Source organism: Cricetulus griseus, chromosome 5 (genome assembly GCF_003668045.3).
Source record: "Cricetulus griseus strain 17A/GY chromosome 5, alternate assembly CriGri-PICRH-1.0, whole genome shotgun sequence".
Lineage (NCBI taxonomy): Eukaryota > Metazoa > Chordata > Mammalia > Rodentia > Cricetidae > Cricetulus > Cricetulus griseus.
This window is the reverse complement of record NC_048598.1, coordinates 88,388,467-88,408,552: the sequence shown is the minus strand read 5'-3', so window position 1 is coordinate 88,408,552 and position 20,086 is coordinate 88,388,467. Positions and strand designations below refer to the sequence as shown.

The 20,086-nt window shown below is 46.5% G+C and overlaps 1 protein-coding gene across 1 annotated transcript in view; it reads right to left on the bottom strand.

Annotated features, from left to right (window-relative positions):
* Epas1 (endothelial PAS domain protein 1) overlaps window positions 1-19,832 on the bottom strand; it is an 86,392-nt gene extending 66,560 nt beyond the window's left edge. Inside the window, exon 1 of the mRNA XM_027417972.2 lies at window positions 19,164-19,832. Coding sequence (XP_027273773.1) covers window positions 19,164-19,189 — 26 coding nt within the window. The 5' untranslated portion in view covers window positions 19,190-19,832. The remainder of the gene's footprint in view (window positions 1-19,163) is intronic.
* Window positions 19,833-20,086: the final 254 nt, after the last annotated feature.

Below are 20,086 nucleotides of genomic sequence, written 5' to 3'. Positions count from 1 at the left end.
GTAGTTACTAGGGGCAGGAGCAGAGAACCACTGTTTAATAAATGCAGAATTTCATTGTGGGATGAGGAATGGGCTCTTGAGATGGACAGTGGTGATGGCAACATAGCAAAGCATGTGCGATTAATACCATTGAATTGTACAGTTAAAAATGTCTAGAACTGGGGCTGGAGAGATGGCTCAGAGGTTAAGAGCACTGACTGCTCTTCCAGAGGTCCTGAGTTCAATTCCCAGCAACCATATGGTGGCTCACAACCATCTGTTATGAGGTCTGGTGCCCTCTTCTGGTGTGCGGATATACATGGAAGCAGAATGTTGTATACATAATAAATAAATAAAATCTTAAAAAAAAAATGTCTAGAACCAGGAAAACACACAGCTAAATGATAGAGGGCCTACCTAGCATGCAGGAAGCTTTGGGTTTAGTCCCCTACTCCACATAAATTAGGTATATAGTTGATGACCCTCATCCTGGCACTCTGGAGTTGGAGGTAGAAGGATCACAAGTTCAAGGTAATCCCCAGCAGTATAGGGTGTTTGAGGCCAGCCTGGGTTACTTGAGCCCCTGTGTCAACAAACAAACCAGAAACAAAAAATAAACAAACAACCCACCCAGAACCCAAACAAACAACCAAAACCCAAACAAACAAACAAACACGGCTAAAGTATGCCAGATATGTCAGCTACCATAATGCCCCCACCCCATCACCACTAAGGAAAATGAAAACAATGCAAAGCTCTTACAGTGCCTTAACATAAACTCCCACACAAAGTAAACACGTTGAATAAGAAGGGCCCTGGAACCTCTTCAGCCTAAAACTGAAAATTAGGGCTGATGCCTGCTTTCAGGGAAGCTCCCTACTGTCCTTGGGTCTGTCACACTTCAAGCTCGTCTCCTGTGAAAAGAGACACTTAGTTGAAAATGGAGACTTGGCTGTGGCTCTCCAGCTTTACCCAGTGGCTTCAAAGTCCCCATCCTCCCTTCCATTAATGAGGCTTTGCTTCAACCTTTCCATTAGCCCACAAACTACTATTAAAAAAAGCCATTTATCAAATTAACACGGAGTACTGCTAAAGTCATCTGTGAGCTCCGTGCACTTTGCCACGTAGGAGTTGCCATGCCAACAGCTGCCGCACGTTCATTGTACAGACCTATCAATTTTAACAAAGTCCTGTTTCATAATTCTGACTGCCAATTCAGGCGTCCTGTCCCTTCCTGCTTCCCAAATGAGCATGCGTGGCCAAGCACCCAGCAAAATCAGGTACTGACCGAGAAAAGAGGAAAGTCTCAAAACTTGCTCGCTAATTTAGTCCATACTGAGAATTTTGAAACGCAAAGATCATAAGTTCCTCTCTTTAACTCTTAGTCCCATCATTCCTCAGGAAGGCAACATCAAGGAATTTGATGTAATAACAGTCTGGCCAGTAAATCTAGAATAGGGAGTGCAGGGTGAATAAGTTGAAGGAGAGACTATAATTATGCAAATTGTTACAATAGATCATTTGCAGGCAACTAACAACAAAATAAAGTAAATCCATGCAGTCTCCTGGTGCTAAATTTTGTAGCAAGTTTTTGTTTTAAAAGATGCCCCAAAAGGTTTAAATGTAAATGTGTTTAAAGCCAAGAGTCATTCTCCTGCTTTTTGATTTAGGCAAATAAATAAATAAATAAATAAATAAATAAATAAAATAAAAAAGGGGGGGCATAGAGAGAGTTTAGGAAACAACTTATCTCAACTCAAAAGCAAACCTTACAAGCAATTCCCAATTGCAATCACAAGTAATTAAGCCTAGTCTCAAACTGGAACTTTTGGCCTACACACACACACACACACACACACACACACACACACACACACACACACACACACACGTATATATGTATTTGGCAGAGGATGTGCCTTAGTGGTAGAGCACTTTGTAGCAATTCGTGAGGCCCTGGGTGCAATCCCCAGTACCAATTTGGGAGATGGTTAATCCAGTTTAAAGAACACTCAAAACAGGCAAACGCCACAGACACCCAAATCCAAGTCAGGAGCCCTCATTGAGTTGATGGTTACTGTTATTTGTCAACCTTTTAGCATGTGAAGTGTACATGCTCATCACCACCCTTAAGAAAGTACAGTTTTCAGACACAAGGTAGAAACCCCATCTCTGCAGCTTGCTTTTGTTTTCAATAATTAAATTGAAAGCAAATCCAAACAACACTATGGATGCTTCCAAGCTCCCATAGCATAATAATAGCACCAGACAAGGAAAGGTCACTTCTTTAAAGATATGGATTGTGTTACAAATTTTCAGGAAGGTGATCTCCTAGTAAAATTTAAACGGAGCTTCTTTGAAATCTTGGGCACGGGAAAGCCACTGAAGGAAAACTTGTTCTACCTGCTAGTGGGTTCCTTGCTTAAGGCATGTGCGCGAGGTCCTTCTCAAAGATCATTTTACCCAAAGTGAGTCCTGGCCCAGCCCTTGGAGCTGTCATCGGCACAGCCTCCTCCTGTGTAATCATGTGAATTACTCTAAGCCTACAGAAAGTCCTACATGGTACATAACCTTTTATTTTTGCAGTTCCTTCTGGGACACCAGCAGACTGGTCAAAACATCAGAAGAGACGTTGCTTTTCAGGTTTGAAAATAATTGTTGGGCTGGTTACCACTTGCTATTTAAGACTAGAAGATGCACCCCTGAGCAGAACTTAATATAGCTAATAAAAGTGATGTCCCATAGCCATGTATTGGTGTTTCTGACACCGGAGAAGCTATATTCACTATGTTAGTGGAACTTGTCTTGGGGTGATAGGATTCTGATGATTTTCACCTTTAGGCTTCTTGTATTTCAAACTTATGGGAACAATTCATTTTTTTATGATCAGAAGAAAACAACTTAACTACTTCAACAATTTTACAGGAGAGATGATACATGAACATAAGACAGCGTGTGCTCATGTACAAGCGTGTGTGTGTGTGTGTGTGTGTGTGTGTGTGTCTGTCTGTCTGTCTGTCTGTCTGTCTGTCTGCAGCATCCACCTGACTCCCTTCTTTCTAAAATCTTCCAAGCAGTTTGAGGAGCTCTGCATCTGTGGCCCTCGACCACAAGGACCCAGAGCACCCATGGGTTGGATTTAAACGTCACCCGTCCTCTCTCCACATCCTACTCTGCATCCAGCAGGGCCAGTGAGCTGCCCCCACACTGGGGCCAGCCATTGAAATATTATGCAAGAACACAGGAAGTCAGAGGAGACAGGATTCTGGGCAGGCCTGGCAAGGAGTCTGTGTGAACTCCAGCGAACAAGCGGACTTTGCTCAGCAGGGCTGAAGCCAGCAGAAAACCTTCCCAGGGCGGGCGGCAAAGCAGAGCCGTCCACATCATGTCTCTGGCCAGTGGGTGGCCATCCAGAACTTGATGTACCTGATAGAAGGCAGATAAACTCCAGTCCCAATATTTCTACTTTTTTGGCCCAAGTTCAAGGTGACTCCCCAACACTCTTGCACTGTGACTCACCTCTGTCCTACAGCACAATTAGCCCCTCCCCCAGTGCAGTATGACTTCACTCAATAATTTAAGCCTCTTTCTCTCGAGGCCTCCCTGGCTTTCTAGCTCACTTCTCCCTCAATGCTTCAGGCTGAACACACCGTGTTTTTCAGGCTGCTTGTGTCAATCAACTCAAGTCGTTACCAGGCCTGAGCACACCATATACATTCGTGTATAGGAATCACAGTAGCAATAACCTCTTCCTTTGCAGCAGTTTGTATTTTTAAGCTCTGATCCAAACAGTAAGGAGCATAACAGCCACCTGATGGAGGTGAGAACTCATCCACAGGGGTAGTAGCGTCCTGCCACTGGTGAGTGATGGTATCAGAACACCCATTTTCCAATCTAGGTGCTCTCTCTCACCCCAGAAGCCTGGATCGATCATCAGGAGATGGAGACATGGCCCCTCCTGGTCATCCAGTTGTCTCCTTTTGGGGACCCTCTATCATAGCATATATCACACCTCAGTCAGCTTTATTTAGTAGGGTGTTAGTCCTGCTGCACTCACAGAGATGGGCTGAGCCAGGCCCAACAGTGACTCCTGATCAAATGGAATATTTTCTTGGAGAGGGAGAGGTATAAGAGATGGAGAGACTTCTTTGGCCCCTGCCAATAACCCTCAACTTCCTTAGAGACAGGAGGCCAGAATATCAGAAATCCCCTTCAGAGTGGAGCTAGTAGCCCAGAGAGCTATGAGGTTATCTGCTCTGGTTCCCCCCTACTGGTTCATATTGAAGGTAGGGAAACTGAGGCCAGGGATGGTCATCTAGCTGGCTAGACCCCACCTCTTCTGAGAAAACTCATTAAACATAGCACATCTTCCCCTGCAGAAAGTCCATACTTTAAAGTTAGTGGGAGGGTCAGGGTGGGCATTCATGGGGCTGTGGTGCTAGAACTCCCACCCCACCCCATGGAGACATAGAACCTGCTGTGTAGGGATAGCACCCACCCCACACTGCTCCTGGCCTGAAAATTTCTAATTGTGGTAAGAACGGCAGTGGCCATTCCCCTGGGACTCTGTTGTGCATTCCCAGACGCTACCGGCACACAATGGCCCCTACTTGTCCGGTGTAAACATTGCCAAATATGACAAACAATAACATCGCCACAACTGAAAACTAAGGTGCCAAGAGAGGCAGCAAGGGTCTTTGCAAATAGTCTGGGGCTGGGAATCTGGTCACATAGATGCTGCCAATCCCTGGCATGGTCATTACACACTTGGGTCTCAATTACCTCATCTGTAAGCTAAAAATGGTAATTCCTTAAGTTTACATCAAGAACTTTTGAGGATCCAGATATGGTAATATCCATGTAATCCCAGCACATGAGAAGCCAGCCTGGGCTACATAGCAAGACAAGACCCTACCTCAGAAAACAAAAACAAAATCAGCTTTTGGTAAAATATTGAACACCAAATAAGTGTAGTGGTAATACTGAGGGCAATGCCTCAGCAGTATCAGGGCAGTTATTTCATTGAATGAATATTTAAGAAAACACCAATATGCTCAGGCTGTCCTAAACGCTAAGGACTAGAATGGTGAGCAAGGCATGCATGGAGCCTGCACCTTCACAATTTAGCCTCAGCAGGGGAGGGCCATGACAGATATAAGCAAACACGCAAATTACAACATGTGGGAAGCGTTTAGGAAAGAAATAGGACAACTCTAGAGGTCAGTGAAGGAGGTCAAGAAAGGCTTCCCTGAGGAGGCGATATTTAAGCTGAGACTTAAACCAGGCTCTTGGGTGTGGCTAAAGGGAGAGCAAGCGCAGAGCTATGTGGTTCAGACATGTTACTGATGGTGATGGGTCTGAGGCCAGAGCTGAATGACCTGCCAAGTCTCACGGTCAGTGTGTAGCACAGCCAGGCCTCTGTGCCCAAAGCCTCATCCTCACTTCTAGAAACTAGGGAGACCAAGGTTGCTTTCAGGTGCCCATACTCACCGCTGTTTCTAGGCTATCAATTACCCTTTAGCATAAAGCAACAAGAAGGACATGTGTGGTGGTGGCATCAGCCTCCCTGGAGTCTACAGATTAAATCGTGTGCTACATTGAAGGAATCCTCACCTTTGACATGAACACTGGCCTGTGCCCTCTCCTTCTCCACTGCTGGGGGTGGAGTAGGGGGACAAACCAAGCTTGGAGGGTGTATGATCTGACACTTAGCAGGGCTTTCTTCAGTCCCTTGGCATTAATCAGATTTCCTCTTTCCCAGGGTATAGACAAAAATATCACTGAACTCAATGTCATGATTGGCAAGGCCCACAGGCCCAAAAAACCCAGAGAGAGGGACACTTAGGGGCCTGGAGACCAGAATCTCCTTTTAGACTCTCCTAAGGCTTCCTTCCAAAGAGTCGGTTCCCTTTAAGAGGTAATAATATGCCTAATGATTATATTGCAGGGCTTTTTAATTACAATGCCTTGAAGGTTTGTACTTTATACTTTTCAAAGTTCTTTTCATTGAGATAATGTTTACAAAGTGAGCTTTTAAGTATACTTTTAAAATGTGTGGTCTTATTAAAACATTACCTGGTTTTAATCCCTTAATGGTATTCAGAGAGAACCGCACATATATCTAGCACTCATGGGAAACACACAGAGGGGTGAACTCTCCATTCTAGGCCACACAAACCAGAGAGCAATGTAGAGCAATCTTTCAGACTCCCCAACACACCCCAAAGTGTCTTTGAACTTCATGGGGTGGCAGGCTTTGCCAGGGACACAAAACAAGAGAAGGTGGCCCCAAGAGCATTTAGAATCTGTTTGGCAAAACAAAAGCAGAGAAACACAGAATGCTTGTGGTCATTCTGACGCTATTTGGAGGCCAAGGAATTCAAGTGGGTGAAAGCTTGTCACTCCCCAAAATAAACAAAGGCCCTAGAGACCTAACTCGAGGAGAATTAAGGTGAAGTCACCACCCTTGTGATATTTGTACCCATACAAGGAACTACAGGTGGCTGGAACCACAAGGCACCTGTTGATCTAGATGAAATAGAGTTTCTAATGTGCTTAAGAGATGGCTCAGGGTTGACAGATCCATGCTCAGTGACACAGACAGCCGCCTGGTTCCTCCAGTCCTTCAGCTCTCCCCACAGCCTCCAGCTAGCTACAGAACATGGGGACCACACCGGTTTGAGATATATCTAGACCCTAGCATCTCACTGACCAAGACTAGACAGAACCTGCTGTAAGTTCTGGAAAAGTAAAAGAGGAAATTTATTTTTAAGGAAGTTAGTGAGATGGCTTAGTAGTTAAGAGCACATGCTACTCTTTCAGATGATCCAGACCCAGTTCTAAACCCCCATGCCTGGTAGCTTGCAACCACCTGCAATTACAGCTCCAGGGAATCTAACACACTCTTCTGGTCTCTGCAGGTACCTGCACCCATACAAACACGTACACATACATTTTTTAAACATTGAAAAAATAATACATTTAGAAAATAAACACAGATGCATAGACATGGAGCCATTCACAGGCTGTCAGATCACAGGTGAACCTGGCTAAGGCAGCTTCCTTTTTCCTTCCTGGGGCCTGTAAGGAGCGATGGGCATGTAGATGTTAGACTCACATTGTGTGTCATGATCTGAGCACATGCCACTCTCTGGTCTTGGGGTTTCTTAGAGTTTCCTGCAGGCTTCCAGAGGATTGCTCAAGGTCTCAGTCTGTGCTGTGCTGCAAAGTTCCACTGCCTCCCGTCCCTTTCAGATTCTGGCAAGGTGATTAGGGCTCCCTGGCTCCAGAAAACCCATCTCTGGGCTCAGGCATGATGCTCACACTGTAGGCACATCAAAGCAAAACTGGCCTAACTGACCAGCCAGGACTGGGCAGCAGCTTCTCCATTCTACAACCACTTCCCAACCATTGGGGACAGAAAAGAACTACGAGCTGAGACATATAGTTGGCAGTGTGAGGTTAAATTTTAAGCCAAAGGCATTCGGGAGCTATAACCTCCCTTGAAGTAGCATTGGGTAGGGTGAGCTAAAAAAACCAGGATCAGAGCTGCCCGGCCTCGGCTGTCCCTGAGGTGGGATCTTGTCCAGGGATTTGGGATCTTTGACTGACTCGTGGCCCACAAGTGTTCAGCTGTGACCTTAAGTGCTTCTAAATTCCTCCAGGGAAAAGGTTACACCTGCTTGCGGAGAGCAAAGGGCTCCAACCATCCTATCCAGGTGACTCCGAAAGACGGTGCCCTTCCCCCCTCACCCCCACTCTTCTGGCACCATCTGACCCAGAACATCAGAGCTGGGTTTTAGGGAGTGGCATGGCTACATAACAGAAAAGGAGAAGGTCACAGAGCTACTTGGCCAGAGCACTCTGGGCAGGATGTGTGATGAAGAGCTACTAGTAAAGGGACTGACAAAAGGAGTGATCTGACTTGGCCTTGGCTGCAGAACTCCCTCATATGGTAGGTGCTGAAGGGATGCCTTATCTTTCTCTAATGAGAAATGGCAAGAAGGGATAGAGTGACCTTACCAAATCCCTAAGAGGACAAAGGCTTTGCCATCAGAGTGAGAATCTGAGGGTGTAAGACATTTGTTTTAGGGTAACAGCAAGCCATCCCCTTCTGACTTCCATTCTGAACTCTAGCACCTATTACTCCCAAGTAGTTGTGCAAGCAATAAAGAAACATGCAACTAAATGATAGACAGTTTCGTAAGACCTGTGGATGCTGTGCTTTGAGGTAATTTTTATGGAGGACCACCAAGGCTTCCTTCAGTCACTCCTGGGTGTTCACACACTCTAGCTAGGCTTACAGGAGAAGGATAAGAACAGTGCTCTGAACAGCTTCTACTGTCCTCAAAGAGGAATGCTAAAGATTCCATCAACTTGACTTGAGAAGGCCCAGGCCCAGGCCCAGGCCCAGGCCCAGGCCCAGGCCCAGGCCCCATCTCTTCTCTTAGAAGAGCTACCATTTTCAGCGCTGGAAGGAGTACTCGCCAGCCCAGGTCTGTGTACTTCTGCCTTGCCATCTGCTCAGTCCTAGTCCATCTCCACTGGGGCAGCCTATAGACACTGCTTGTCCAAACTCAAATTCTCATCTCTGAGGCTGAGGTCTTAATTAATGCTCTTCTCTCAAATCACCTTGTCTTTTTAACTTTGCACAACACACAGATCTCAATCCTATCTATCTTCCGCTTCTGGCTCAATGCTTTATCTGGACTATGGTTTTTTTTTTTTTGGTTTTTTTTTTTTTTTTTTTCTCTCCACAACAAGATGGCAACGTCCTAAAAATGCAGCTAGGATACTCATCAATGCCAACCACCACACATGAGTCATTTGAAGAGGTCAGAGCTGGTCAAATGCCTCATTGTGATCTTTCTGTGCAGCATAGGCCCCAGATTAGTAGATAACCTGTAACACACATACTCAGTACAAGACCACCGTTACCACAAACCTCATCGTGCATGATGACTATCAAATAAAGATGGATTAAGCTGATCTGAGCCTGTGTTTTCCATCTCTCTGCACTAAGGTCCCCATATTCCTGAATCCCCTCTACAAACAACTACAGGGCACCTAAAATGGAGATAAGAAAGCAAGTTTTTAAGATCATGATGCAAATTAAAAAATTTAGACTGATGACCCAATTGATACAGGGCTACAGGGTGCTGCTGACCAGAGAAGGCTTTCCAGGGAAGAATCCCTTGGAGGGCTGGTATCTATTTGTATGACTTCTCCACAAGGCAATTGGTTAACTTCTGAGTCAATCTGGGAATTCTGCAGTTTTAGAGTACTGTACACCCTTGATGTGAGGCAATGACATACCAAGGTGCTGGACCCTTGCATTTGACAGCAAATATTGTTCATCTGGTCCAGGCCCAGCTATTTTCTTTTTTGTTCTTTCTAAGCAGAAATGGGTGAAGACAAGTTGTGTGGATGGAGACAGCTGAGCCCAAGAAATGGGCTTTGTAACTAACCTCAGGAACATCAACAGAGCAATTCTGTAATTTTTTAAAAATGGTACATGATTTCAGAGAGAAATGAAAAGGATCAAGGTTTTATAGGCCACACCAGAAAATCAGACATCCCTGCTCTTGAGCAATGTGCAATCTTCTTGGAAAGGCAAGAACAAATAAAATGTCATTAGATAACAAGGAAATATAATCGCCTCTTTGGCAAACATAAGCAGAAGCTAAATGGAGGGGGGAGTGGCAGAGTGGAAATGACTATGGGATTCTACTAAAGGGAAGGAGCTTAGGAAAAGTGTGAGCCATGTGGGCAGAAAGAAGGGAAAACCAACCAGGCATGGACTAATGTAAAAGAACAGGCAGGGATGAGTACAATGGCAATGCCTTTGTGACAGAGGAAAGAAAGAAAGAAGAAAGTAAGTTCTTGTGACCAGAACTCAGCAGGCATCATAGGTAAGAGTGAGTGGAGCAAGTAGACCTGGAGTGGGTTCCTCATTGCCAACAAAGTCAACCATCCCATAGGTTCCCCTTGGAAAGGACTTTGGGTCACATTCCTACCTCTTCATTTAGGCTCTGAGAATCTAGCTAATCCTTGGGGATCTTCAGAGAAATGCCCAAGTCGGCATAGAATCCCCTTGCCAATAGGAAAATTTGCCATGCTTCCAGGACCACAGATAAGGCCTGAAACAGGGCAGTGTTGGTAGCATGTAAGCATCTTTTGGGAGCCTAGGAAACCCATTCCAGTGTCAGGGCCTTTCTAAGTACATGCATGAGTAACCAATTTCCAGAGACTGCCAGATGACTCCAGAGTGGGGCCACAGAGTGCACTAGGATTCCCTCTGGCTCCTTGACCACCACAAAAGGCTTCACCAAATGGGTGGGGCACACTGGCTGGGCCAAAATAGCATAATGCCAGTAATAAAGCCAGAAAGAGAAGCTGGGAAAGGCCTTGGCTTCTATGCCTCACCCACCATTAATCCCCTTAAGTCCTGGGTATAGAATAAAAGAGATTCCTGCTACACGGTGATATGGTTACAATTATAGACGCTCCCTTGTCACCAGTGAAATGTGACCTTCATATTTCCCTTGTCGTAATATCTAGGTAAACATTTGTTGTGCAAGCACACAAATAAAGGTTCTAAAGGTGAAATGTGGTGTGTCTGGTAATGCCACACTGCTCCAAGCCTGGGACAAGAAAGCTTTTTGGCTCTGCACATGCTCTCTCTCTCTCTCCCTTTACCCTAGACACCAAAATTAGCTCCATCGACCTCAGCCAGGGCTGGAGTGAAGGCTGCCATTCTAAAATAGCATCTGAGAACTCTTGGACACACCAGAGAGGAACACAAGGGTACAGTGGCTCACAGAAACCTCCTGAGAAAGCTATTTCACTGGACCCATATAGGAAATAAGCATTTTTAGAACTTCTGGAACTTAGGGAATTGCCTATGTGGCATATTTTATATATCTTATTTACTCTGCTAAGTACTACTGTTTCCATTCGGAAAGCACTATGGGGTCATAGGTTCATAAAATATTGTAGAGGCTGCATGGTAATAAAAGTATCTATGTAATGGCTATACTTCATCCCAAAGTTTTACTTTACAAACATGTAAAGTCTTATTATTTCTAGGCTGCTTTGCAAGCATAATGTCTACTTTTCTCACTCACCTAGAGAACTGGTTTTTAAAACTTTGAAAAAAGTAAGCTTCTCAGCCTCTCAAAGGCCTAATTCTCTGTTATTTCCACATGGAATTCATAAACAAAGCCAAGTGACTGTGTGTGTGTGTGTGTGTGTGTGTGTGTGTGTGTGTGTGTGTGTGTGTGTGTGTGTGTTTAAAGGCACTCTTTTCCTGCAACCCTGTATGACGTATTTTCCAGAACAATCTTTCCCAACACTCCAAAGTGCTTCAGCAACAGGAAGTTGTAAAGGTAGGAAGAAGGCCAGTAAATATTTGCTGTAATTACTCATTAGTAATAAGAGGAGCTAGCTGTGGTTTGAGTAGCTCCTTTGAGTTCCTAACTATGCCCCCAAATGACACAAAACCAAACCAGGAGGTGGTATCCTGGGGCCCAGCCTTGCCACACCTGGATCCATGTCTAGGTTTGGCTTTAGATGATGTGATTTGGTTCTCTCAGCAGCTCTAGTTCCCAAATGCAAAAAGGTGAGCATGTGCTTCTTGTTTCCCCATAACAAGAGGCGGTCAGGACAAATCTCACACAGTGATGACAGCCTGAGAGTTTTTAATCATGAACAGAGGATGTGTATTTGTTAACAGGAATAAGGCCATCAGAAGACAGAGAACACTTGGTGCACAGCATCATGGTTTAAATTATTACCAGTCCCAAATCATACGGTAGTTGACATATTTTAGCGGGACTTAGAAAACATTCCGAACTTTCTTAGATGGAGCCGATGTATCCTTTTATTCTTAGTAAACTACTGACTTCCCACAGTTAGAGGCCAACTAACTATTCACTTCAAGCCAACATGAGTCCAAAAGAGGCCACTAAAATTACTCATTTACATATGAGAGTACCAGTGGCTATGGCCTGGCATTTGGGAGTAGCCAACAGGGCAGCAGGGCTCAACGTCTAAAACAGTGGTTCTCAACCTTCCCAATGCTGCAATACTTTAATAACAGTCCCTCATGTGGTGACACCCCCCCAACCATAAAATTATTTTCATTGCCACTTCATAACTGTAATTTTGCTTCTGTTATGAGTTGTAATGTAAAAAAAAAAATCTATGTTTTCTGATGGTCTTAGGTGATCCCTGTGAAAGGGTCATTTGACCCCTCAAGAGGGGTGGAGACCCAACACTGCTCATGAATGCCATGGTCAATAGGGTGTCACAGTAGATCCATGTTTGTGTTTAGTTACATAGTCTATCCAGGTGGGAATCATGGATCTTCTGATCTTTAGCACTTACCTACGACATTTACTTTTTTTTTTTTCAACTGAAAGTTGTCACTAGAAGAGTGGCGAGTGCAGTGGGTCACTGGGGGAATATAGGAAACTTCTCACAGTCCATTTCCATACTTTGTGGAATTAAGAAAATGACAGATGGAGATTACATATATTGTTTTTAATTATGGGGAGGGGGGGCATGTGCAGGTAACTGCAGTACCTGTGGAGACCGGGTGTCAGATCCCCGGGGGCTGGGCTTAGAAGCAGTTATGAGCACACAGCCAAACCCAGGTCTTCTGAATGATCAGTAAGTACTCTTAAGTGTTGAGCCAGTTCTCTCTCTCTCTCTCTCTCTCTCTCTCTCTCTCTCTCTCTCTCTCTACACACACACACACACACACACACACACACACACACACACACACACACACACTTGATTGTAGTTGTTTTATTTACCAGCAAGCCATTCTTTCTGAAACCTCACTCTGTATGAGAAAGTGTCTGGTCCCTAGGGTCTGGCATACAGATTACTCATAGCCTTAAAGAATTTTGTGCTTTCTGGTAGGTGACACTATATTACAGGAGCCTTAAGGATGTACTGGTGGCCCCTGGAAACAGCCTGAGGCCATAAGCAAACCAGTATTTCTTGAGCAATCAGGAAAAGAAAAGCCACTCAGAAGTTCATAATACTCTGGTCATTGTCACACATCTCTTTGGTTTGGGGGATCTCAGAGGAACTCAACATTTCTTCCCCTCAATCGAATGCTCTCAGATTGAGTCTGTCTTTCAACTAACAAGGCCAAATGCACACAAACCAAATTGCACACACCAAATTGCACACAAACTCTCCTTGAAGATGGCAAGTCTTGCTAGCTGCATATATCTACAGACAACCCCCACACACACACACACACATACACACTGAGACCCACAACAGCTAATGCAGTGGCGGCCCCTCCCTCCGTTATGATATGTTTCAATACAATCATGGCTTGTGACAAGGAAACCCCGAAAGACCTCAGGGTTTTTAGTACAGAGACTGGTGGTGCTCAGTAGAGATAGGGCTCCATAAAAATACAAAATATGATCACAACAATCATAAGCATTCTTTATCCCCCCATCCATTCTTTCCTTCCTGTGCTGGAAATTTCAAAAGATCAAAGGCTCGGAGGAAGTGCTGTTCATCTTGATTTGTAGATGGCTCTTCAGAACCCGCAGAGGAAGAGCGCCTAACAGGTTCCCCTGCACAATGGAGTCCGAAGACTGAGTAGTTAGTTATTGAAGTCTTGCCACCAGCAAAGGGTGGGTGGAAAGCTTTGAACTTTTAGGGGCCATAGAGAACTGTCTCCTGTTCGAGCTGAGAAAAAAAAAATCTATATAAAAAAAATTCCAGGAGTTCCAGGAATACCCTTTGGATCTGCAGTTCCTGCCTATGTGTGAGGTTTGATACAAGGGATGAATCACAAGAGAGAAAGTCATTATAATAATTATAAACACAACAAAAGAAGTTATCATTTATAGAGCACTTACCACATTCACACAGGGCATTAAGTGCTTTATAGGCCTCTTAGGTAGGGCCAGGAGGCATGGAACAGTTGGTAAAACTGTGGACTCTGGAGACACTTTGCCCAAGCAGCGTCTCAGCTCTACTATACTGCCTGGGATGTTGGGCTGCAACCTTGCTGTACTTGAGTTCCCATCAGTGATGTAGGGATAATGACAGGGCTTATCTCACAGGGTTGTTACAAGGATTAAGAAAGTTAATCCATGTAAAGTTCTGAGGACATCGCTGGCACAGGAAAGCAGAGTGCTCGGCTTTTTGTCTTGTCCTCCTGCATGTAGCAGCTCATTTCTCCTAAGAACACATCCATTTTCAGGGTACGAAAGAATCTCCAGGTAGCGGAGAATAATAGAAAATGTGAGTGTAAATTTCTTTTCATGGGCACTCTCCAAGACAAGAAAAGACATTGGCATTGAGATGTAGGCACAAGCAGTCTGCAGCCTCCACCAAAAAGTTCCTAAAACTCAGGGCAGCTCTAGGCTGCAAAACAAGACAACCAGGAAGAAGGCCTTGCCTCTTCCAAATGACAGCACCTTTGAAAGGCTGCTAGGAGCTGAGCAAGGGATGGGGCTATAGCTCAGTAGTAGAGATTGCTTGCCCAGCATGTACAAAGTCCCGGATTCCATCCTCATGAGGAGGGGAGATCAAGATTAACTTTTAAAAAAACCTAAAGAAACAAACATGCACTTAATAGAATGTTAGAGATTGAATACTATACTGGAGGCCAATTTACAAAGCTTGGGGAAAAGAGTCCACTCGCCTTTCAGTCTTCAAGGAGTCAGTCAACTCCACTGTTGCCCTCAACGGAAGCAGAAATATCTAGTTGTCGCTGTGGAGGCCTACAAGAGTCCTCTCTCCATAGTCCTTGCCCAAAGCAAGTGTGTACATCAGTTAAATTTGGTAGTCATTTTGTCTATGGTGCCAAAGTTCACAACGGAGAACATCCTTGAAGCCTCCATGTTTTTATTTATTTTACCCCCCAAGTGCTAACTTCTACCACTGGACTGTCTCCGGGATCCAGTTTAAGCTGGTGTCCATCATCTACCCTTCATTATTTCAGGGACACTGTGAGCCAGCTTCCCCACTTATACCAATGCGTCTAGATAACAGTGTGTGTAGTTTCTTTTCTTTAGTTTCAAATATTTGAACCCTACAAAAAAAACCCACATGGGTGTCGACACCTAAGGCTTCTTGTGTGGTCCTCTCTGCACCCCAATACAGACCAAGCAATTGAAAAGAAAGGAACCTGTTTCCCATTTCTTACTTTTCAGCATTGTTGTTTGTTTTTTCAGAGTAGGTGTGTTTGCCCTGGGCCCGTTGTTGCCTTACTACTTACTATCATGTATGAATCATCATGAGAATCGACAACATGGGGATGGAGTGGGGGGTACAGGTAAAGAATAGTTAGTCCTGGGAGAAGACAGTGCTGACTTGGCTGCAGGGTAAAAGTTCAGTAGCTCATGTACTGCAAAACTTGCCTTAGTTTGGTCAAGAGTCAAAACTAAGGAAAGATCACAGGGTAAGATGAAAAGGGAAACCATTATAGGACAGAACTGGGGGAGATTGAAAAAACAAAAACAAAGCAAGTAAGTGAATAGAAAAAGATTTCTCCAAAAGAGGGAAAGCCTAAATGTTGGAAGAATTAATCACAAGTACTTCCAGGGCTGAAGTCCTGGAGCATTAAGAATTACCTGCTTGTTTCCCTCTATTTCTAAACACTTTATACCATAGATTCCTAGAATACACACACACATACACACACACACACACACACACACACACACACACAGAGAGAGAGAGAGAGAGAGAGAGAGAGAGAGAGGCTGTGACAGAGAAATTGATTTAAAATGTGAATATTCTAGTTCAGCCTCCAAAGCCACAGAGAAACCCTGTCTCGAAAAACCAAAAAATAAAATAAAATAAAATTTGAATAAAGTGGACGGTTTCTATCTCATGACTTTCATTTCATCCCTGTGAAAACACCTAACCTCGACATACAACAATCTGGTAGCTGTGGAATGTTCTCCACTTTACAAAGCAACTTGCTACATCCAGGAACTGAGGAGGGTCCCTGCATTGGTTTTGCTCAGTGAAGTCCAGCAGAGCAGCAGGGTTTTTTTTTTTTTTTTTTTTTTTTTTTTTTTTTTTTTTTTTTTTTTTTTGTGTGTGTGTGTGTGTGTGTGTGTGTGTGTGTGTGTCTGTGTTTTCTACCTGAAATAAAGAAAAGCATTGCCAACTGACTGGTTGACTTCATTTCTGTCACATCTGGAAGGCTCTTTCAATTATCTAGGAAAGTAAATCTCCAATTTTGAAGGTTCAGGGGTCTGGCAGTGGTGGTGGTGGTGGTTAGCTGCACTAACTCTTTGGAAATCCTCAGAGGCTAGAGGCATGTCAGGGCTGGGGCTCTGTTGACCATATACTGACTTTAAATGAACCAGTATTCTGCTTCTTATCAGCCCTAAATTTCTTGGTGAGGAGAGATGCCATTTTACCTTCCCTGGGCCTTGTCCAGAAAGAGAAAATATCTTTATGGCTTCCATGCTTGTTTACAAAATAATCTTAAAGCCCCATAATAAACGAACGTTAAGTCACAACACCTTCTAAAAACTCTATGAAAGCTGTATACACCAAGTACAGTTTAAGTGCCCGAACTTCGAGTGTTACATAACAGTTCTCTAGTGTTCTATAGTTCTGGCAATACAACAAAAAATGCTAACAAGTGTTGAAGGAACTCTTATTAGAGAATAAGCTTCAACTTGAGAAACCTATCCTGCATTATGTTTCCTTGACTTGGACAAATGATGGACTTTGGTTTCATTTTCCAGCCAGCATGAGAAGCTAGCGGCAGTCTGGAAACTTGAAGGTCCAGGTGTCTCCATTCCTTGGGTACCCTTGCCCTGGCATCAAGTACCAGAATACTGCTGAAAGGTACTTAGACTAGAGTCTGGCTTAGGGCCTGGACTTGGATTCCTGGCCATCCTGGGACCCGGCTTCTATTTATCTTAATTGCTCTGCCCTGCAAATCTCCACTTGAGCACATCCATACTTAGCTCTTCCCAGAGTCAGGAACCTTGGAAGACTGGTGAGACCTCTGCTTCATCTAAACTCAATAGAGCTGGACATGGTTCCCTCTGTCAAAGCCTGTTAGCCAGCCAACAATGAAAAGGCTTGCTCTTAATTGTTATGGATTAGTATATACAGGGATGCCTGGGAATAGAAACAATCCTTCTGGATTCTTGAGGGGCTGTTTCTAGAATGAAAAATGTTCAATTATATTCTAGAGAAGAAACAGCTCTTAAACCAATAAAAATACAAATCTTTCAGGAAACCCTGCAGCTCACAACAATTTCGTGAGGCATTCAATGCCCTGCTTCACAATTTTTAAATACATCTCGATGCTCTAAGAAGCCAGCCAATATAACCAGAGTCTCAATGCCATTGGCCTAACAGGCATTGGGCAGTGAGGGAACTTGCACAAGGCTTGCCCTGCCTTACCTTAACACACGCAAAATCCCTGCTGGGCTACCACTAGGGAGCTGCACACCCGCAGCGGCCTCCTAGGAGGTTCACAGGCCAGCGTGTTTCACTGGTTCTTAAAGCGGCCGCTTGCACTCATCGGTAATTTGTAGTGTTATTATGCAACTGTCTTCCTGTTCCTACTGGGGCTCCCCGCACCCTCCAACAGCCCTCTGCTAAGGAGGCTTCTGTAAGTCGGGTATGGAAGCAGCTTTTCCCATGATTGGTAGACCTAAGAGCAAGATGACACTTCACACCGATTACCATCAGGCCTCATCTGTACAAATGCGACAGTCACCCATAGGCACCGCAGGAATAAAAAGTTCAGTAAGTTCCCCTGGCGGCTCTGGGCTGTCTGACTTCGCGGTTTTGATTATGACTGCATTCTGATTGCCTTTACAGCTTGAGTCTTTTCCCTTGCTTGTATAACCTCAAAGGACACAGCACCCCAGAGCTGTTTGGTGGGCAACAACGGGGAATCTAGAACCCGACTCAATACCTTCCCCCTAGAGATCCGTCAGCGCACGGTGCGGGCGCCTGGCCAGGACGGGTGCGATTCGCTCGTTTATCAAATCCTTATCGGTGCCCTGAGGTGGGAGCTGTCGCTTTCGACCAGAGGATACACTGTTCCTGGCTCGGGTCCCTAAGTGGAAGTCCAAACAAAAGCCAGTCTGCTCTGGGGCCGAGTCCTCAGCGCAGTCCTTTCCATCCTGCCTGCGGATCTCCCGCGCGGCCCGCGCCACTCTGACATCCTGCGTTCGATTCCAGCCACCCTAGCCAAGTAGCCGCTGAGCCCAGTGTTAGACGCTCTAGCCCAAAAGGCTCGCACCGGTCGAAACAGGAGCAAAGGGCCAGGCGACTAGCCACAAACTTTTGCAGGAGGCGAGGGTGTACCCAGGGCTGCGCGGCAGCGTGGTGCGCTCGCACCCAGGCTCTGAGAGAGCCCTGCCGGTGTCGCCTGATCCGGGGCGGATTGAAGGAGACACTAGGGCAGCGCGAGTTGGCCGGAGTTGCCTCTCACCCAGTGCGGAAAGATTCGCGAGGACAGGCCTTCGTGGTTGCCCTTCTCTGTCTTCTTCAGACACTCGGAGAGGTCCGGTGTCGCCGTCCTCTCTCTGCACACTAAGACACCTGCCCCCGCAGGGCAATCCAGGTCACTACCCACTCTCTGGTGGAGTCCAGATGCAGGGCGAGGGAAGGGGGTGTTCTAAAACTTGAGTGCCTTCAGGAGCAGGGCACTTGGCCGTGTTCCGGCTCCTGGGGCCAGGAAGCGCCCCCGAGTTGCGCTTTGCCCTCTGTCCCTTACTAGTTTGGGGCGCGGAGCCCGCAAAGGAGAGCTCTCGGAAAGACCTGAAGGGGTCTTAGGAAAAGAAAGGCGTGTCTGCTCAGCAGGTAAACCCTGAGAAAGTCGAGGGCATCAGCCCAGAAACATTTCAAACCCCAGAGCTTGGTGTTCTGGGGACGACAGACTTTGGAAGGCGCCGCGGAAGCACCCCTGACCTCCAGGGCCACCTCTCTGTGACTCAAGGTCTCAGAACGATCGGGTTCGCGACTTTGTTGTGAAGCGGCAGCTGCGCGTCCGTAAAGTCCGCACCTGCTCGCTCACCCACCCACCCACCGCCACCTCCAGAGCGGTCCCCCGGCCTCCGAGACCTCCCGCAACTGTCCCGGGTCGCGCCCGCCTCGCGCGGTTCCGCCACTGCCTGGCACTGAGTTGGTCGCCGGTTCCGACGCCCGCTTACCTTTTCTTCTCCTTGTCAGCTGTCATTGTTGCAGTGTCCCTCCGAGACCCGGAGCACCTGGGTTCCTTAGGCCGGTAGGGGCTGCAGCCGCTGCCTTAGCTGTGGCCCTCGGCGGCTCTCTGTCGCCCCGGCAGGTGTGAAAGGTCTTTAGTGCTCGCAGGTCCGAGTGTCCCGCACAATCAGGTGGAAGTTTGGCGGACGCCTGGCTAGGTGCGGAGGAGGAGGAGGGAGGAGAGGGGTGGCGGGGAGGAACCTGTAGGAGGAGGCGGGGCCGGGGAAAGGAGTGGGAGGAGGTTGTAAGACGCCAAAGGAGAGAGCAGAGACAAGGGACCTGAAGTTCCGTTTATCCGCAAACAGGAGTCAGTTTTCTGGGATGTCACAAAACAAAACCAACCAGCCAACAAACAAAAACAGTGGCTCAAAGAGAGCGAGTTGGAAAGAATCCGGGGCCAGGCGAGTGCGGCCGCTGAGATGACCATACAGTCTCAGGACACTGCCGAGGATTGTACGGCCGCCTCAGGAGAGCTGGAGCGGAACGCTGGAGACTCCGAAGCTGTGCACCGGCCGCTCTCGAATGTCCGGTTTCCTCGGCTGCCAGCCCACTTTAAAAACTCGGACGGCCCGCCCGCGGGAGGGCGCGAGGGGCGCGGGAGTCCCAACAGCGGCCCGGGGGCGGGGCCGGGGTGGGGAATGGGCGGGGCCGGGGCGGGGAGACAGACAAGCTCCGCCCCTACCCGCTGGCTGCCTCGTCCCGGCCAATGAGGAGGCGCCGGCACAGCCTCTGCCCTCACCCGGGACCGCCCCTTTCTCTCCGGCTGAGCTCCTCCCTAGCTCGCCCAGCCCTGCCTCCTCCTTCCGCAGATCAGCACTTGTTTTTGTGGTACTCTCAGCGCCGGGCTGAGTAGTGGAAGGGGTCGGCTACC